At 40.5% G+C, this 19,934-nt stretch overlaps 1 protein-coding gene across 1 annotated transcript in view; it reads left to right on the top strand.

Annotated features, from left to right (window-relative positions):
* The window catches only part of egfl6 (EGF-like-domain, multiple 6), a 53,836-nt gene extending 37,022 nt beyond the window's left edge, over nt 1-16,814 (top strand). Inside the window, exons 8-11 of the mRNA XM_052014449.1 lie at nt 1,052-1,351; nt 10,444-10,539; nt 11,873-12,141; nt 16,704-16,814. Of these exons, the coding sequence (XP_051870409.1) occupies nt 1,052-1,351; nt 10,444-10,539; nt 11,873-12,141; nt 16,704-16,814 (776 nt within the window). The remainder of the gene's footprint in view (nt 1-1,051; nt 1,352-10,443; nt 10,540-11,872; nt 12,142-16,703) is intronic.
* The last annotated feature ends 3,120 nt before the right edge of the window (nt 16,815-19,934 follow it).

Raw genomic sequence — 19,934 nt, 5'->3', positions numbered from 1 at the left:
TAGAGATGGGTATTGTCAGCATATATGTGGAAACTATAGCTGTATGTTCAACTGGTGTTGTTGTTGGATAGCAGGGAGATAAGAATTAGAGAGGGTCCAAGGTCCTTGAAGAGCTACCAGACTTAATGGTGCAAAAGTGGGAGGAGGAATTAATACTAGTGATTTGCTATGACTGCATGGATAGTTATGGAACCACATGAATAAAGTTGTATTCAGCTGAATAACAATGGATGGGATGGTCAACCGTGTTAAATGCTGAGAGGCTGAGGTGGGACAGATTATCATGATGCGGGATATCAATACTGACTTCAATCACAGCTGTCTTGGTACTCTGGCAGGGAAGGAAACCCTGACTGCAGGTATTCAGACAAGAAGTCTTTGGTAGGCTACAGCATATTCAAGGACTGGAGAGGAATGGTAGGTTTTGGTGATGGGGTAGTGTTTAGCAAGAAGGGAAGGCTCAATGGATTTTGGTTTACATGAGAAGAGAGGAGATAATGGCAGATTTGAAAGGGGGGGGGGTGGAACTAGAAGTGTGAAAACCGATAACACTGGGGCCAGGAAGGCAAGTCAGTCAGAGGTTTAATCCACATGGGGTTAAGGGAGCAGGAGGTGGACAAGATGAGCTCAGAGAGAACACGAGCGAGGAAGAGAATTTATGAAAGATGCAAGTTCATGGGCAGACCTAGGGTGCAACAAAAGATATCATCTTATGGAAGATAAAACAGAAACAAAAATCAGACCTTTGTTGATTGTGTTGATGGAAGTAACTCTGTGTGGTTCTTGTTTACAGGGGACTAAAGGGGTAGGAATAAATAAAAACAGAAAATGCTGAAAACACTCAGCAGGTCCAGCAGTATCCAAGGAATGGTCTTCGATTTGAAAAGTTATGATTGTTTCTCTTTCCACGGACGTTGCCTGATCAGCTGAGTGTTCCCTGCGTTCTCTGTTTTTACTTCCAGCATCCACAGTTCTTTTACACTCTCGTCAACAGACGCAGGAGTGATTTACATTAATAATAAATAATGTGGCTTCTCTCTCTCTCTCTCAGCTGTTCCTGAAATCCCTTACAAAGAAACGCCTGTGATTCTGGGAGGAACCAGGGAAGACTTAAAGAAAATTCTGGCAAATAGGAATAATGGAAAGCAGAGTGAAGTGATAAAGAATGCCATCCCCCGGCCTATAGCTACTCCTCCATCCCCGGACCGTCTTCAACCATTTGACTATGAGGACGGTGTTTACATTGGGAGCTATGATGAGAAAGAGCTTGATGTGAGCTATAATGGCAATGAAGATGAGGTTGAGAACTACATTGACTCAGAGGAGCTAACTCCCAGAGGAGATGTGTTTGGTAAGTGAAGTTTCTTTCACATGGCATCCAAGGTGCTGTAGTTAATGTGGACTGGAAAAGTAAATGTAAAACAGGTGTTGATGTTTTACAACTATGGGAGTACTAAGTAAAATGGAAGATTGGAGCTCTTCAGTGACAGCATTTGAAAAGAGAGTTTTACCCACCTTGGCATTCCACTCTGCAGTAACTGAGCAGGTTTTTAAAAGGATTATTCTATGACACATTAGGAAGTGGAAACCTACATTTTGTAACTTTAACCATGGGGAAAATTTAACTAGTTAATATACAGTGGCACTGCAGATACTGCAGCTCCAGGGGACTTGGTTCCCGACCTCTTGTAATGTCTGTGTGGGTTTGCATGTTCTCCCTCTGACCATGTGGTTTCCTCCAGGGTGCTCTGGTTTCCTCCCACATCCCAGAGATGCTGGCTGTTAGGTGAATTGAATACAGTAAATTAACCCTGGTCTCAATAGCTGGTGGGAGAATCAGGGGTGCATTAGTAGGCGTGCGTGAGAAAATAGGTTACAGGGAAATGGGTAGGGGACTGAGATGGAAAGGATGGTTCTGAGTGCCAGAATAGACTCAATGGGTCAAATCGTCTCCCTCTATGTCTTAAGGGAATATGAGAAATATGGAATAATAAATGGGCAAGATAACACATGAGAAGGATCTAAATAATATTATGAACCATAAAAAATGATAAAAGTATTCATGGATGTTATGCAAACCAAAGAATCTGTTACACAGATAAACATACCCAGGCATCTATCATTGTTCTTTATTCCTTACACAATCAGTTGTTAATAATATTTACTTTATATTTTGTGCTAATACAGAATAACTTGCAGTTCCTAGTTTTTGGTGGAAGTTTTAACAGGAGTGTTTGATAGCTACAAGTTTTACTGTCGCTATGCTGCCTGCCTGAGAGTGTCTTAAATCAGGGTTATCTGCAATACTAACCTGACCAGGTATTACTCTGTGTTCATATCAAACACATCCCTAGAGCTCTGCACATGGGGGTTGGAAAACTGGCAAACTTTTCTTCGTTGGGATATGACAAACTTTGGATAGTGAACACATCAAGCAAATCTTCCCAAAATCCATGCAGATGTACCTCAATCAGAACTCCCTCCTATGATTTGTACTTGGTTTCAAATTTCTGTGTGAATCAATGCTGTTGACTTTCACTAACACCAAAAACATAAAAAGTTTATAGCAGATAGCCTGGGGTCTTTTGATAATATGAATCTACGCTATTATCCAACAGCCTGAGGGAAACACAGGGAGAGTAGCTTTTGACTTTAAAATCAACAGAAGTAGAAACTTTGCTCAATTGCATTGAGGTATCTCCACTGAAAATGTTAGTGGGCCTTTTCTAATTGCAGGGACTGTATGCTTCCAACATCTACTATTATTTTTGTGTGAGGCTGGTTCAGGTTCACTCCATTTGCCAAGATTCAAAGACCAGTCAGTTCTGCAATCTCAAACTGAAATGATGCTGTGTTTCCTACACGTACTGGAATGCAGATGCATGGGACGATTAAGGGAAGTCGCAAGCATGTGATTGTCAGCACTGACCGATGATTTAAGAATTTTTCTAATGCTTCTGCAAAACAGACTGTTTCACAAATGATATATTCTTACTGAACTTCAAGCATTGAACAAAAATATTTCAAGTTCTGTTGCTTTAAGCAGATAGTTGTCCCAGGGATAGGTCCAACAAAACAACTTCAAATTCCACCCAGGCCACTGGGGAAATTAGATCCAGTTAATTAACCAAAGTGATGATGACCATGAAAATACCAGATTGTTGTAAAAACCTATCTGGTTCATTAATGTCCTTTGGGGAAGGAAATCCGCCATCCTTATCCAGTCTGGCCTAATTGTGATTCCAGACCCAACAATGTGGTTGACTGCCCTTGGAAGTCACCAAGCAAGCTAATTGTTTCAAGGGCAACAAATCCTGGCTAAGCTACTGATGTCCACATCCCATGAACACATAAATCAAAGAAGTATATACTGGTAAAGCCCTTGATGCTTACTACAATGATGTCAAAGTATAAAATTAATGAGGAAAATAATTAATGTAAATAGAAAAAAATAAAGTTCCAGTTATTCTGGCAAAACACTTTTTTTGAAGAGGGACACATGAGACTGCTGATTTCTTTAATATATTGGTTCATTAAGGAAAAGATATTACTCAGGAACAATTAAAGCATTCATTGCAAATATCACACAGTATGATTCAACACAACAGAGTCCCATTTTGTTTTCTTGCAATGGTTAGTCCCCTAGTCTAACCATATGGGACATACAGGAAGTGAACACTAATTACAGACTCCGTCGTTATAAATCATTTTTTAATTATTTCTTGGCAAGAGTGCATTATTCTATAATGTACAAATAGTGAAGTAGATTTGTCTTACTTAGCGTGCTCTCTATATTGTATTCTGTAGGAACTTTTATCTTAATACCTAAACCTTTAATGGAAAAAAGGAGGAATGAATTTTTCTTGATCCAACTCGTTGTTCTCAAACCCATCAGTGAAAAAACACCCTGTTATCTCCTTTCAGTTTGCCTTTCCTTCAGTCGAAACCCTATCCACATTTCAACACTGCCTGAAAAGCTCTACAGTGAACATTCCCAGTATACAACATTCAGCTGCAAATTAACTTCACTGTTTACTGATTATTATCATCACAAGTCAAAAAACAGCAGAGGCGAGGTGACGGATTTCCAAATGCAAGATCAAGGCAGCATTTTCATTTGGCTTGAAGGAAGAAAGCAGATAGGCCAAGAAACTGATTTTCACCTATTTTTAGGGCGTTAAACCATCAATGCATTCAGAAAGAGGACTCATTTGGTCCCCAGACAAAAGAAATTGTGAAGCTGGACAAAGAACTAGCTTTAGGGTGGTGGTTTATACCTTGAAAATTACATAAAATGGGACCTGAGCAGCTCAGCTGAACGTAGTTTCAATTTGCACTCACCAATCTGTGAAGGGTGTCAGCCCTTAAAGTCACACTTACCCCAGCAACAAGATGGCAATGACCCATACTGTTGTGTCATGGGCAAGAAGCTGCAGAGGAGAGTGAGAGATCCCCTAAATTTACTGAAAAAGACCTGGATATCTTCATCTGTGAGATTAATACCAGGAAGGAGGTTCTGTCTACCAGAAGACCCGCTTGGAGCAATGCAAGATCTTGGCAGGAGGTGGCTACTGTTGTCTCCACCAGGAGTGAGAATCTCTAGTCAACAGAGCAATGCACAAATAAATTTCTTATCCTTATGAGATATGTCAGGGTTTTGCAGACACAGTTGAACTGAGCCATTTCAGTAACTGTATAACAGATACGTTATTGATGTTTTATCGAAAGTGCAGGTAAACCTGCAAAGCAGCAGATGAAGGATCATTCAGTGTCATCCGGGCTCCCCTGCCTGATTTTGAGTGTACTGTGTTGTTAATAACCATTGAAGTGTGGAAAGGGTCACTTGCTTTGGGAACTGTGATTGTGCAATCTCCTTATGAGAAGCATCTCACGATCAAGGATTCCCTTAAGTCCTGTGCAGGCAATGACTGTCTCCTCTACTCAGCTGGGAGATGAGTCTAAGCAGGAACGTTCCTGGGTAGTCACCTTCTTCCTCCTGCTCCTCCTACTCTTGCCATTCTTCAGGCTCCAGCTCATTCCTTCTGGCTCTGGGTCTGCAGGCTCCTGTTCTCCAACACTGGCTGCAGTCTTCGACAGGTTGTGCATTATTCAGGCTATCACAATGAAGGCTCTCCACAGTGGCATACATTGGTGGGCACCCTAGACTCATACAGACACAGCAAGCTCACTTTCAGAAGATCCGTACTGTTTTCCACAACGATTCTGGTGTTGGCATGGCTCTCATGAAGCATCACTCAGCTGCTGTGATATGAGTGCAAACTTGCCTTTCTTAGATTGTGTCACCATTGACACGATCATCAGGGTTTCACCTGAACAGATAGCTAGAGCTTTGGGTTACCAATTCATCTGAAGGACAACACTTCCAGCAATTCAGCTTCCTATTTCTCTTTGATTTGATGATGTATACATCTTCCTGTGGAGCTAAAAGAGGGTTGAAGGTAAAACCTGGTGCCCCAGAAATCTAAACGCAACCCAACAAGCTAAGTTGCTCCAGTATCATGTGACAGAGTCACCATGATTAGTTGTCGTCAACAAAGAGGGAAGTGGATCAGATGGGTTCTGCCAGCCGTGTTTTCAAATAAAATTGCCAAAACAAAATTACTTAACTTCTCTATCAGATTATGGAAGACTTTGAGGAAGAGCTGTGGTGTTCTTCCCAGTGTTCCGGCCAATGTTTATCCCTCAGTCAACATAATTAAAACAGCTTGCCTGGTCACTAGCACATGGAAGTGTGTGAGACCTGAGTGCAGGCAAATTGGCTGCTGTGTTTAATAAAGTACGTGACTAAACTTCAAAACACAGACATCCCTCAATTTATGAAAGAGATATGTACCTGGAAAATGATTTGTTAGACAAAATTTCATAAGTCAAAAAGGCTAGGCAAAATGGATAATGGGAACTTGGGTATTCCTCTGCATGGAGAATGCTTCACCATTTGTTATCAAGAGAAATAGCTTCGTAAATCATGGAGCCATAGAGAATCATAAAGTTGAACAGCACAGAAATGGCCCCCTCTGCCCATCACATCCATGCTGACCTTTTTGACCATCTACGCTAGTACCATTTGCCCACATTAGGACCGTATCCTTTTATGCCTTGCCTATGTAAGTGTCTGTCTAAATGCTTCTTAAACGTAGTAATCGTATCTGATTCTACCACCTCCTCTAGCAGTGCGTTCCAGATATTAACCATTAAGTCAAGGACACATACTCCGAAGAGTCAATGGCGTTACAGCGAAAATTCATTAATCAAACATTCGCAAATTGAGGAATTACTCTACCTCATTGGCTCATTGACACTGCATTACATCCTGAGGTTCTGACAGTTGTCAGAGAAATTCATGCTTTTTTTTAAGAACATAGAACAGTACAGCACAGTACGGGCCCTTCGGCCCACGATGTTGTGAACACCTATATAAACCTTATCCACATTCTATCTATCCCCCTCTCCACTTCACCTCCCATAACCCTCTATTTTTATTTCACCCATGTGCGTATCTAAGAGTCTCTTAATTGATCCTATCGTATCAGCCCCTACCACCCCCCCTCCCCGGCAGTGCATTCCAGGCACATTTTTTAATTTTAATGAGTGGTAATATTTTCTGCATATTAAATACTGATTTACAAAATGTGCTAATTTAGCACACAATGATTTTGATTTCAGCTAGACTGCATCATGAAGGATAAGTTCTTAGCCCAGCTTCCAAAAAATGAATATCACCAGTCCAGTGGCAACTTTGAAACTTAAGTCAATAAAATGATTGTAAAATTGATTTATTGCTATAAATTAAACACTGGAAGAGTCCTCTTCAATAAATAATTTGGAGTCTGGAATTTTTTTTAACAAAGATTAACAGCTCTTATTGGCAGCTGTTTAGTAGCTGCAGGACTTTTACAGATTAAAGATTAACCGGGGGTGATAAGACAAAGAACTTTTTTCTAAGGATCACTAGTGACAATGTGTTTGAAGTTAAGAAACAGTAACACAAATGAATGCCCAACAGCAAGATCTTTATCACAACAATTTATGGCAACAGCCTAAAGATTACATTCTCCCAAAACAGGAGGCTACAGGTCTGGGAATTCCATCATTAACCACCTGAGCTCCTAGTGAAGGAGGGGGGTGCTCTATAGGAGATTTCCCAGAGGTAATTGCCTTCCAAAAAGACCTTGTGTTAAGCAATTTAATGTGTGTCGAGAGGCCAGCCTTGCAATGATCTTTGAAAATAAGGCAGTGCCAAAACAGTGGAAATATGTCAAAATCTCTGTCACTCACACTAGGCAAAAGCAGGAGACACATGTATCTATGTACAAAATAGTACCTTTTCTTCTTATTTCACCAGCGCATCCCATTGTGGTGAAGTAAAAATTAACATACGATTGCCTTTGATTCAGATTAGTTTATTTTCATATACACCATGGTGCAATGGAATTGTAAACAGTATACTTGGTTATAGAGTAAACAATATACATGGTGATAATAAATACAACAATAAATAGAGCGACGAACACAGAAGCAACTGAATGGTGCAAAGCATGGTAGTTCAAACTGAGGAAATGCAAAAGGAAATGCTAAAGTGACAATTACAGAAGAGATACTATATAGGACACTACAGTTCTGAATCAGAATCAGGTTTATTATCACTGACATATGTCGTGAAATTTGTTGTTTTGTGGCAGCAGTGCAGTGCAAGACATAAAAATTAATATAAGTTACAAAATAAATAAATAAATAAATAGTTAGTGCAAAACAGGTAGTGTTCATGGGTTCATGGACCATTCAGAAGTCTAATAGCGGGGGAGGGGGGTGCGGTAAGTAGAGTTGTAAAGTAACACACACAAAATGGTGGAGGAACTCAGCAGGTCAGGCAGCATCTATGGAGGGAAATGTTTCGGGTCGAGACACTTTATCAGGACCGGAAAGGAAGAGGGCAGAAGCCAGAATAAGAAGGGAGGGGGAGGAGCAGAAGCTGGCAGGTGATAGGTGAGTCCAGGTGAGAGGGGGAGGTAGATGGGTGGGGGAGGGGGATGAAAGGAAGTGATGTGAGAAGCTGAGAGATGATAGGTAGAAGAGGCAAGGGGCTGAAGAAGGAAGAGTTGTAAAGTAATTTTAAGGTAAAATCACTCAATGTGAATGTTCCCCATAAGTCATGGGGAACCATCGTCTCCTTTGTCACAATGTAAAACTCTTAACTTGTGGGTTTTTTTGGATGTTTACTACATATACTGTATGTGGGGACCTTGCATGTTGTTACATGTACATCCAAAGCAAAACAGCCCGAGTGCATTATCAGCATGTAAAACTTTAACAAGTTAGGAACAATGTTCCATGATACTATTGCCAGTTGAATAATAACTGTATCACTAAGCAACAATTTTATAGTGAGTGCAACATCAATCGGACTTGTTACTGATATCGGTTTTTTTTGTATTGAGAGTTTTTAGAACTGAATTCACAAACATTCGTGGAGCAATTTGAATATAGATTCACTGGATTAGTAATGTTCTAGCCAATAAATCCAAAAATGTTACCAAAACACAGTCATAAAAAAATTTAGATAATTACTAGGAGGCTCCCCAAATTCTCCTCTGATCTTAGTTCCCAATCATCGACAAAGTTTTGGCTTATGATTTAGATGATTGAGCATGTGAAGTTGCCAAAGTAACCAACTCCCACCATACAGGACTGTATAATATTCAATAATAATTTAGTAAGAATTGGCAAGATTGTCATAGCTGGATTTAAAACTAGTAATCAAGTCTAACAGAATTGATTGTTTCAGTTCCCAGGCGGAATGAAGCCACAGTATTTAGTCCAGTGCTGGGCAAGAAAGAAATCACTGTGCAAGAACCACTTAATGACGGTACGAAACAAATAAGCCTCTGAAAGTCTGAAAGTAGGTGACTTTCAATGTTCCAGCTGTCTGTCGGCATTTTGTCAGTGCAGTGTTAGTGATGCTCTGAAGAGTTACTTGCCAAAATGTTCCAACTGCATCAGGTATGTAAGTTGGGCGAGACCACCACAGATATAGTTATAGTGCTCTCTATTAAGTTAAATCCCTGTTGGAATTACATGCTTCAGCCAGTGGTGTGTGTGTGTGTGTGTGTGTGTGTGTGTGTGTGTGTGTGTGTGTGTGTGTGTGTGTGTGTGTGTGTGTGTGTGTGTGTGTGTGTGTGTGTGTGTGTGTGTGTGTGTGTGTGTAGTGTGTGTAGGGGGTAAGAGATGGTGATGTCTATGTCAACTTTTAGGTGGCTGCCTAGCAGAGGATACTTAATGTGAAATCCTGGCTTTGTTTAAACGGAACAGACACCAAATTAGTGTCCTGATACAGATGCCTGGTTTCAGGCTGGTCCAAAATTAACCATCAATTTTGATGCCAACTTTTTATTGAGAACTGTGCAGGACATCACCAAGGTTTAATAGAAAACTTCAGGCAAAGTAAGAATTAGCAATTAAGTGCCACAGGGATGTACAAAATGGACAGTGACAATACCCTCCCCAATTTTCCTTCACAAACTGAAGTTGAATTCCAGGGCTTGAAGACACAGGAAAATAATGAATTCAGAGTAGTCTTGGGAAGGAATAAATTAGAGGAGACCATGAAATGAATCTTCACGTCAGCGTGGAAAGGAGGGAAAGTCTATAGCAATGGCCTCAAAGAAAACATAAAAGTTCAAAGGAATGCTGCTCATCAAAGAAATAGCAAAATTGAGACCAAGACAGAGCACCTTGGTTGGGACACTCTCGCCCCTAAGTCTTGAAGGTTGTAAATTCAAGTCCGGCTCAAGCATAAATCTTTGGGCTGATATTCTAGTCCAGGACTGAAGGAGTTCTATTAAATCTGTTGGCTCTTGGATGAGATATTAAACTGAAACCCTATCTGCTGTCTCAGGTGCATGTAAAAGATTCTGTGGCACTATTTCAAGGAGGAGCAAGTGAATGGTCTAGTGTAATCTGGTCAACATGTATCCTTCAGTGAGCATGACTGAGACAGATTATCTGGTCATTATAACATTGGAGTTTAAGGGAAGCTATGGAATGCAAATTGGTATGTTATGGCTGAATTTCCTAATTTACAGTAGTGATTCACTTTAAAAGTTCTTGTCTGGTTGTAATGTGTTTTTATACATCCCGAGGTCACTATACACCAGAAATATTATGAACTCTATAGTTGCTGGCCATCTTTCTCCAGTGGTAGTGATTTCTGTCCACTGTTTCTAGGGTGAAAATGAGGGAAAAATTGTGTGGACTTTTTTTACATCATGTGTCTGTAAATATGACAGTGAAAGGAATTCTCTTCACCTACGTTCATTAGGATTCCCATTAAAAAGCCTTTCTCTTCTCAAAGTACAAGTATCAAATAAATAAATATATATCAGCTGGAATGGGGTAATAAGAAAGTCTCTCTGTGTTTCTCTTTAGATTTTTCTGTGGACTGCAATTTTAATCAAGGAGTTTGTGAATGGATACAGGACACAGAGGATGACTTTGACTGGAAAGTCACTGATCTGCCTAATGGTGCTTTTTTAATTAAGTTACAGTTGAATGTAATTCATTTCTTGAATAAAAATGCTGCAATTTAACTGCATTAATTTTGACAGAAACACAGAATGGTTACAGCATGGAAGACCACTGAGTCTGTACCTGCTCTGCATAACAACAATCCAGCCAGTCTCACTCCACTGATCTCTCCTCACAGCCCTGCAAATTCTTTCCTCTCAAGTATTTATCCAACACCCTGTTCAGCATAACAATTGAGTTTGCCTCCATTATTACCCCTGGCAGTGCATTCCAGATCCCAACCGCTCACTGCACAAAAACAGTTTATCTCGTGTTCTTTGCTCTTTTCCCAGTCACCTTTAAACAATTTTCCCTTGGCTGTTAACCTCTCTGCAAATGGGAATAGTTTCTCTCTGCCTGCTCTGTCTATACCCTTCATGGTCTTAAATATCATTCTCAGATGCAATGAGGTTAGAATTAGGCTGGGCTCAGACAAAGGGGCCATCTAGGAATTGGATTTAAGCTTGCAATCTCCTCTTTCCCAAAGCAAACAACTGCAACTTCATTAGTCTGTCTACATACACAAAGTCCCTCACCTCTGGAATCATTTTGGTAAATCTCTTCTGCACCTTCTCCAAAGCCTTCACATCTTTCCTGAAGTGTAATGCCCAAAACTGGACATAATAGTCCAATTGTGGCTGAGCACTTACACTTACTTTTTTAATGATTACGTCACAGACACAAACCTAGAAACTGACATTATGAAGCAAATATTTTCATTGTCCAGACACTTCCATTGATCGATATATTTGGCCCCAGGAAAGAGCATGGCTTTGTACATACATTGCCAGCTGCCAGTTGGTAGCTCGCCACGGTTGTCTTGATCACACACAACGAGTTGTCTTGATCTGGGAAAAAACACAGGACAAAAAACAGAGCAGGATTAATTGAGATGGCTTTGGAACATCAGGCTGAACAGCCTCATGCGCAACATGATTTTATGATCCCTTTTCAAAGATATTTGTTATCCCTATGTGACTACCATACCTCTTCTTGCACACTCGGTGTTCCATTTACTTTCTTCTGATCACTCAATTGAACCTTATCTTGCCTTACCTTTCTCCCCCATTCCCATCACCACCCGCATCACAGCTGACAGACAGTTATGCTATTGTTGTGTCTTCTATCCCTATGCAGAAGATTTTAACATTCAAATTCATCATTGCTTGTATTAACTCACAGTTTCCCCTCCACCTCCAATTAAGAGCCTCAGTCTTCAGGTAGCTTTTAGAAGGTGCAGGGAATTTTGGAAGACACCCTAGATTAACTTGTGTTATTTCCCACTCACAAGGCAACGGGCACTACATGGCAGTCCCTGCATTTGTCGGGCTTAAGAACGAAGTTGGCCATTTGAAGCTTCTTGTTGGTGATCTGGTTCCCAAGAAGGATTTCTGTTTGACCTTTAAGTATCGGCTTGCGGGAGAGAGGATTGGAAATCTCCGGGTACTTTCCAATAACGGGGACTCTTCAATCTGGGAAAGGACCAGAGACAAAAAGGAAGGCTGGAAGGTTGGAAGTGTTACAATAACTGCTAAAAACAGTTCGGAAACCCAGCAAAATGTAAGTCAACAAGCTGCTCATTACTCTAACAAGGCAAACAGTTCAAGCTTTTGATTGATGGATTTAATAAGGAAGGGGAATAGAATTCCTGTGGTTTTGGTAAATATATACACACTGTATAAAAAGCCTCAGGTTAGTTACAGCCTGTAATCTCAACAATAAAATGATCTTGAAAATTGATGGGATTAAATTAAACACACATGCAACTGAAGTAAATTATTTAAACATTCAACAGAATGATTTAAACCTTTGACATCTGACTCTCTTTCATTATGTTTGTGAACTGTGAAGCCCATCCACTGCACATGTATCTCCCACAGCCATGTCCCAGATTTTCTCTCCAAAAATTTGCTATATTTTGGAAATAAAATTGAGGATGATTTTTCCTTTATTTTGATCATTTGTATTGCAAAGTCCAATAATTAACACAAGAAAACTTTTAAGTACAATTTCCCAAAACCTAAAAAATGTTGGAGGACATCAGTGGCCTTCACCACTATCCACGTTTTTGTTAAAGGAATCAGATGGATGGGTGAAATTCATGTTAATTACAGACAACACAGGCACTTTCATTATCAAGTTGCTGGTAAAACCACAAGGTTGTGAGGTTTTGCAATTTGGACTTCAGAGCTGCTGATTCTTGTAGCATTACTCAGATAATAGAGAAAACAGTTGTTTTCATTGTGAAGCACTTCAGCACCCACTTTGTATGGTTAAAAATAAAAACAAAGAATGCTGGAAGTGCTCAGCAGGTCATCCCGCATGCATGGAGAGAGAAACAGAATTAATATTTCATCAGAAATCAGTAGTGTAGCAGTTAGCGTAATGCTTTACAGCGCCAGCGACCTGGGTTCAATTCCAGCCACTGTCTGTAAGGAGTTTGTACGTTCTCCTCGTGTCTGCAAGGGTTTCTTCTGGGTGCTCCAGTTTCCTCCCACATTCCAAAGACATACAGGTTAGGAAGTTGTGGGCATGCTATGTTGGCGCTGGAAGCATGGCAACACTTGCGGGCTGCCCCCAGAACACTCTATGCAAATGATGTATTTCACTGTGTGTTTCGATGTACATGTGACGAATAAAGATATCTGATCTGATCCGATCTGAAATGGAAAAAATTGGGTGTAAAGCAAGATTTAAGATGCAGGAAAAAAGGAAGAACAAAAGGGAAGACATTTTCCCCTCTATCTTTCTTTACATCTTTAAACGTACATTATCCTTAAACTTTCCCAGTTCTATTGAAAGGTCATTGGCCTAAAATATTAACTTTGTTTCTCTCTCCACAGATACTGCCTGATTTGCTGAGTATTTTCTGCATTTTCTGGTTTCGTTTCAGATTTCCAACATCTGCGGTTTTTTGCATATGTACTGCCAGGTTATAACCAAACCACATTCCAAAATCCATTATAAAGACTGGGTTTTAAAAGACTTGCTCATGGCCAGACAACTAATTGTTTCTTTGTGAAGCAAATTTGATTTTATGCTTTGAGTACTCCAAAGATAATTAAAATGAAAAATACAAAATGCAATTTGCTTTGTGTCAAGACATTTGGCATAAAGCAAATGAAGTAAATGGATATAATCATTCTGTTCAGAGTGTTTAAACTAAGTGTATCAGATTCCACCAGAAGGATCTTTGAAAATGCTTTGGATCTTCTGTTGAAATACTTTCCGGGAACTGTTCCTCAGTAGGCAGGGAGGTGGAGGGAAGAGAGGAAACAGTTTTTTTATGTTGCTCAATGCAGAAGGCTGTTAAACAACATTGTTTCATTTTGGATTGACAGACGAGGACAGGGCCAAATGAAGTGACAGTGGATAGAATTTTGCCTTTGAAAAGCAAAACTTTGCAGATGCTGTAAGTCTGAAATGAGAACAGAGAATGCTGGAAATACCGACCACTGAGGCAGCATCTGTGGAGAGACAAACAGAGTTAATGTCTCAGATCAATGATGTTTTAAGGCATGTTTCAGATTGCAGAAAAGTGGAAGGGATGGGAATGTCTGTGATAGGATGGAGAAAATGGATGACTCAGATGGACGTCCACTGAGTGAGGCTGGAGACGTTTGCCTTTGTCATCTGCCCAGTAATCTGGTGGTGACGGATCATTCAACTACACATAGAAGCTGCTGGGTTTCCTGGCAATGAGATCAAAAGAATGAAAATCAGGAAGTTACGGCAATGTGTGAATGACTTACATTGCCAGATTTCAGTTACTATGGAACAAATGGTCATTGGTTTGTGGAAGTGAGTGATGGGGAGGGGAGCATTCCAGATGTGACTGAGGGGTAAGAGTGGAGCCTGAGGCAAGGAAGTCCCATCCAAAGGCTCCCAATGAGATGCCTGGAAAAGCACATCTAATTACCTAAGAGTGCTCTGGCAGATGGGGAATTTATCGGCCAGCCTAGGCACTGTCGGCTCAGGTCTTCATGCAATGCCACCATCAACTGAACCCAATCTGCATTTAAAGAGGGACCAGATTCCTTCTTGCTCACTTGTAGAGTGGAGATTAGAATCAGGAATTGAGTGAAGGGCTTAGCAATGCAAGTGAAGACCTTATTCTACTGCTCCTGCCCAGTTTCTGCCTGGTAGTGGGAGTTAAATAGAGGCTACTAAACTTTTCACATGGTCCATTGTGCCTGCACTGTCTCTTCAAAAGTGCTTTCCAATTAGTCCCATCCTCCTGTTCCAACCCTACTTAGAGTCATAGAGTCATACAGCACAGAAACAGTCCCTTTGACACAAGGGGTCCATGCTGACCAAGATTCCCATCTAGTCCCATTTGCCCGTGTTTGGCCCATATCCCTCTAAACCTTTCCTATCCATGTAACTGTCCAAGTACCTTTTAAATGTTGTTAATGTACCTGCCTTAACCACTTCCTCTGGCAGCTGATTCCATACGTGGACCACCCTCCGGGTGAAAAAGAGGTTGAAGGTTTGAAGGTTTGAGTATGGGGTTGGTAGATTTTCTGTACCAGTGATGGATAAAACTTTTAACAGTTCCTGGTGGTCTGAATAACATTCAAGACCTCCTTTACATGCACAATGATTGAGATGTTGAATTAAGTTTACATGTGGTCCACAAGACTACGTGTTATGCACCTAAACAGCCACAAAGACCGAAAGCCTTATATTCAATTTCAAACAACCCTAGGGATACTTATGAACAATCAAACTATTCTATTTACATGATTGCCTGGAGTCCACTTCTTTTTCCTTAAGCAAGCAGTACTTTGACTGCAAATCACATAAAATATATCTCCAGCTGTATCTGATATTTTCTGCAGGAACAAGGGTTTTATTTTATTTTTGTTAAGAGGTATCATGTCACGCAAAGCATATTTTCCAATGACCCATAATGGTAGGTTTGTATTGGTTAAGAAACTGGAACAGATTAATACTTCCTGCTGAACTGCTCCCCCAACACTTGATCCTGCGTACAAAAGTGTTTGTTTTTTAAATGTGGTGCCACACTTGTAAGCATGTTTGTCTCTGATATTTGTGGCAGCCCACTTTTGTAGCTGCTTCACAGATGGACTGATTTCACTTTAAATTCTGAAGCGGTGCAAACTGGATCGGGTTGGATTAGCACTGCCTAACCCAGATGATCTCCCACGAGAGGGAATATGGAGGTGGCGGGGGTGAATTAAGATCAAAGCCTTTGATACTAGAGACCAGTCTAAAAGTTTGGATCACAGAACAGCAAATGATGTGTCCATTCCTGAAAGTTTTCATACAGCCATGCTAGATCTTGGCAATGCAAGTTATAAAGAAAAATCATTTTTTTTATATATGATCAATGGGTACATGCTGAGGCAAAGCCTGGCACTTTCCTCATGGATTTAGAAAACAAAGCACATTGCTGGTCAGCCTGAGTCATTTGCTCAATTTCTCGGAGCAACTTCAGCCAAAAGCAGAGGCAGGTTATTTTGAACAATTATTTGGACGTTGGCTTTGGTGACAAGACCAACATTCATTGTCCATTCTAACTTCCCCAGAGAGGTGGTCATGGGTTGATTTTTGAACTGCTGCAGTCTGTGTTGGTCACAGTTTATTACATCTGAATGGCTTGCTCAAGGACATTAGTGATCCAGCTGTTTTTTCTCAAATAACAGTCAGACAGCTTCATTGTCACTCATAGAGGCACAATTTTCAATGTTTTAAAAATCTATATTTAAATTCTGGAAGGGCCCTAAATGAGATTTGAACTCTGGATCATAAATCCAGGCAGGAACTCCAATGTCTGCAATACGAATTTAACCAGGTGGCTTGGGCATGTTTTGAGAATGGAAACAGCTGGAATAACTTATATGGCACCACACACAGAGATACAAGAAGCCAACGATCAGGAGAGAGAGAGAGAGACAGACAGACAGACAGAGAGATAAAAATGACTAAAGCCTTCAATCTAGTTCAAAACCAAGAGCAACAGCAATGACATGAAATTGGCCTCTTCATCACTGCTGACCAGACAGATGGGAATTTAATAGCAGCATCAGTTAAGGGGAATCTTTTTATTACCATTTATGTTGTGCTTTTCAATTTCTTTTTATTAAATTACTTTGTAGATTGTCTTTGAAGCAGAGCGAGGAAAAGGCAATATTGGTGAAATTGGATTGGACAGTGTTATTCTGACCTCTGGGCCTTGCAGAGAAGAGACCTCAGAAAACGATGACTGAGAGACATAAATTGCATTTTAACATTCCTGAATTCTTTGGTCTGCAAACACGCGAGAGCACCTCAAATGACTTCTGAGCAGATTGTTCACCAGCATATAAAACCAAGACATTTTTTGCAATAAGGTACTCTCGTTCTGACGCCAGCTTTTATTTGGCAGTGCAGGATTCCTACACTCAAGATTGTGGTATTAACTATTATCAGCATCATATTATGTTTCCTAACTGTACAATTGTAATGATGTTGTATCAGTGCAGCCCAAGGTGCTATGTATGTCAGGTCTGCACTCCTTCAGTGACCTTTAACCTACTTCTCACTTGCCAGTGCTTTCACTTGGCCCATAGAGTATTCAGTTCTTTGACTGAGTTTTGTTGACATGGGATGACAGTATTTTGCCCAATGCAATAGCAATACTACCCAAGCAATCTGATTAAGCACAAGGTTCATGTAAATATAGATCTGTTTAAAAGAAAGTACTCAATGGTATTTAAAAGGCAATAACAAAGTGATTATTAAACTTGACACAGCCACTACCTTCAGAGATCTTAAGCCATTTCTGACAGCTTGGAACAAAAAACTGACTCCAACTTCTCTTTACTCCCATGGAAATGCTAAGTTTCTGGATGCCACAGAGCAGGAAAGATCCTTCTGCCCCAAATTCAGTGTGGTCCTGAGATTTAATGGGCTTTGAGAAGACTTTGGCCAATACCGGCAGTCAGTGCAGACCCAGTGTATCCTATTTCCAAGAATGTCCTAAGTTGATGATGCCTTGGTGCCCGAGATGCCCAAATCAGACAATTCAAGATGGTCTGGCAGCAAAATGAAGAGGGTCTTTGGACCTCACTTCTACCGTTCTTCAGTGGCAACCACCAGAGTCTCGAATGGCAGATGGAGGGCTGGATGGGCAGAGAAAATTCAAGGCTAATGTTTTGGAAGGTCGAGAAAATTCAAGTTCTTTAGAAAATCAGTGTGAATCCACCACATTAATATCATGGCTTAACCTCTATCTATATAACCAAAGTGTTCTGTGTGGGTGATTAATTTTGATATCAATATTTTGTATTATTTCCTGTGTATTTGTACAACATTCTGCAATAAATTTTGCCCTTTATAGATAACAACCCTTTACTGAATTCTCTTTGTAAATAGCATTTTCACAGAATGAAGCCTCAAACTGCTGTGGTAATAAGTGGTGAGGGACATTCCTAGCTCTTACACTCACTTGAGTTGAGAGGGCATTCATAGCCAAACTGTTCAGTCAAGAGAGGTGTATCTTCAGAAGGAAGGAGAAGCAAGCTGTTGCTGTAGTTCAGTCCTGCTGAATGGAACAACTAGAACAATAGACAGATGATGGGAAGGGCTAAATGGCCTACCCCTATGTTCCTGTGCTCTTTTGATTTGCCAACAGATGACACCACAGATAGAGAGCTTAAATTATAAACTGATATGAATCAATTAAGCCAATGAGCAAATCTGCAACTAATGAATTTCAATGAAGCCAAATATGAAGCCATCGACTTTGGCTCCAAAATGATAAAATTGAATACTTTCTAAATGGTGAAAAGCAGGAAGCAGTGGGGGTTCAAAGAGACATGCGTTCACATGCATAATCTACAAAGTCAGTGCACAGTCTGTCTATACAGGGGAAGGAAAGCATTCCTACACCACATGCTCCAAGATCAAGTCCGCCCTGAGTACTGGTTATTGTAGTCTTTCAGTTGCATTGAACCATTCACTGGTGCTACTCACTCTGCATTCAGTCAAAGCTTGAAACTAACATCTATTGGTTCTACTCAGCCAAACACAAGCTGACTGGCCATGTTGGGTAACTTGGTCTGAGAATAAACAGCTGCAGACCAAGATACTCAATCTGTAGAGGACCATCAAATTCTATGCCCCAGCTACTATTCTTTTAATACTGAGGTGTTCTTGTCTGAGAAGGGTGACCAGACAAGAGATTAATTCCAGCACATGGAAGTTGTTTGAGAAGATTTGCAATAAGGGGTCAAATGAAGGACATCCAGATTACCTATAATCATAGGTATTTGGACATGTTCTTGCAATTGTCTGTATATTGCTGTTGAGGTGATCCTAACTTACCGAAGATCAGATGAACGGTGTTTATCATATCTGAATTTACTGAAATCAGCTCAATACAGGGGAGCCAAAGTGCACAAGAGAGGTAAAAATAATTGTGGTTGAGGTGCTCTAGAGAGGAAAGATCAGAGGCAAAGATTATCTAACAGAAGTAGGGAGAACAGGAAAGAGAAAAGTTGCAGTGATGCAAGGCAGATTTAGAACAGAAGTACGAAGATCAGGAACCTCCAGAAGGAATCAAAGTAGAAAATGATATGGTTGCATATACAGCATTGCAAACAATGCATAATTGCAACTGTTGTGGCAGTTAATGAGTATTATTAGCCTGTGTTGTGTTTAGTGTTCCATTTGATATTCAGAAAATATGTTATACAAAATATTTATAGAGTCATAGAGTTATAGAGCAAAACAGCATAGATACAGGCCCATCGGCCCAACCAGTCCATGCCGACCACAGTGCCCACCCAGCTAGTCCGAATTTCCTGCGTTCAGCCCATATCCCTCTAAGCCCCACCCCTGCATGTACATATCCAAGTGCTTCTTAAATGATACTATTGTATCTGCCTCAACCACTTCCTCTGGCAGCTCAATCCATTTACTCACCACCTTGTGGGTGAAAAAGTTGCCCCTCAGGTCCCTTTTAAGTCTTTTCCCTCTTACCCTAAAACTATGCCCCCTAGTTTTGGACTCCCTTACCCTGGGAAAAGACTGCTACTGTCCACCTTATCTATGCCTCTCATAATTTTAAACACTTCTTTTAAAAGTCGCCCCTCATTCTCCTACGTTTCAAGGAATAAAGATCTAGCCTGGGCAATCTCTCCCTATAACTCAGGCCCTCTAGTCCTGGCAACATCCTCATAAATCTTTTCTGCACTCTTTCCAGTTTAACCACATCTTTTTTTATAATAGGGTAGGCCCTCTAGTCCTGGCAACATCCTCATAAATCTTTTCTGCACTCTTTCCAGTTTAACCACATCTTTTTTATAATAGGGTAGGCCCTCTAGTCCTGGCAACATCCTCATAAA

Source organism: Pristis pectinata, chromosome 4 (assembly GCF_009764475.1).
Source record: "Pristis pectinata isolate sPriPec2 chromosome 4, sPriPec2.1.pri, whole genome shotgun sequence".
Classification (NCBI taxonomy): Eukaryota; Metazoa; Chordata; class Chondrichthyes; order Rhinopristiformes; family Pristidae; genus Pristis; species Pristis pectinata.
This window is presented reverse-complemented; position numbering and strand designations above follow the sequence as displayed.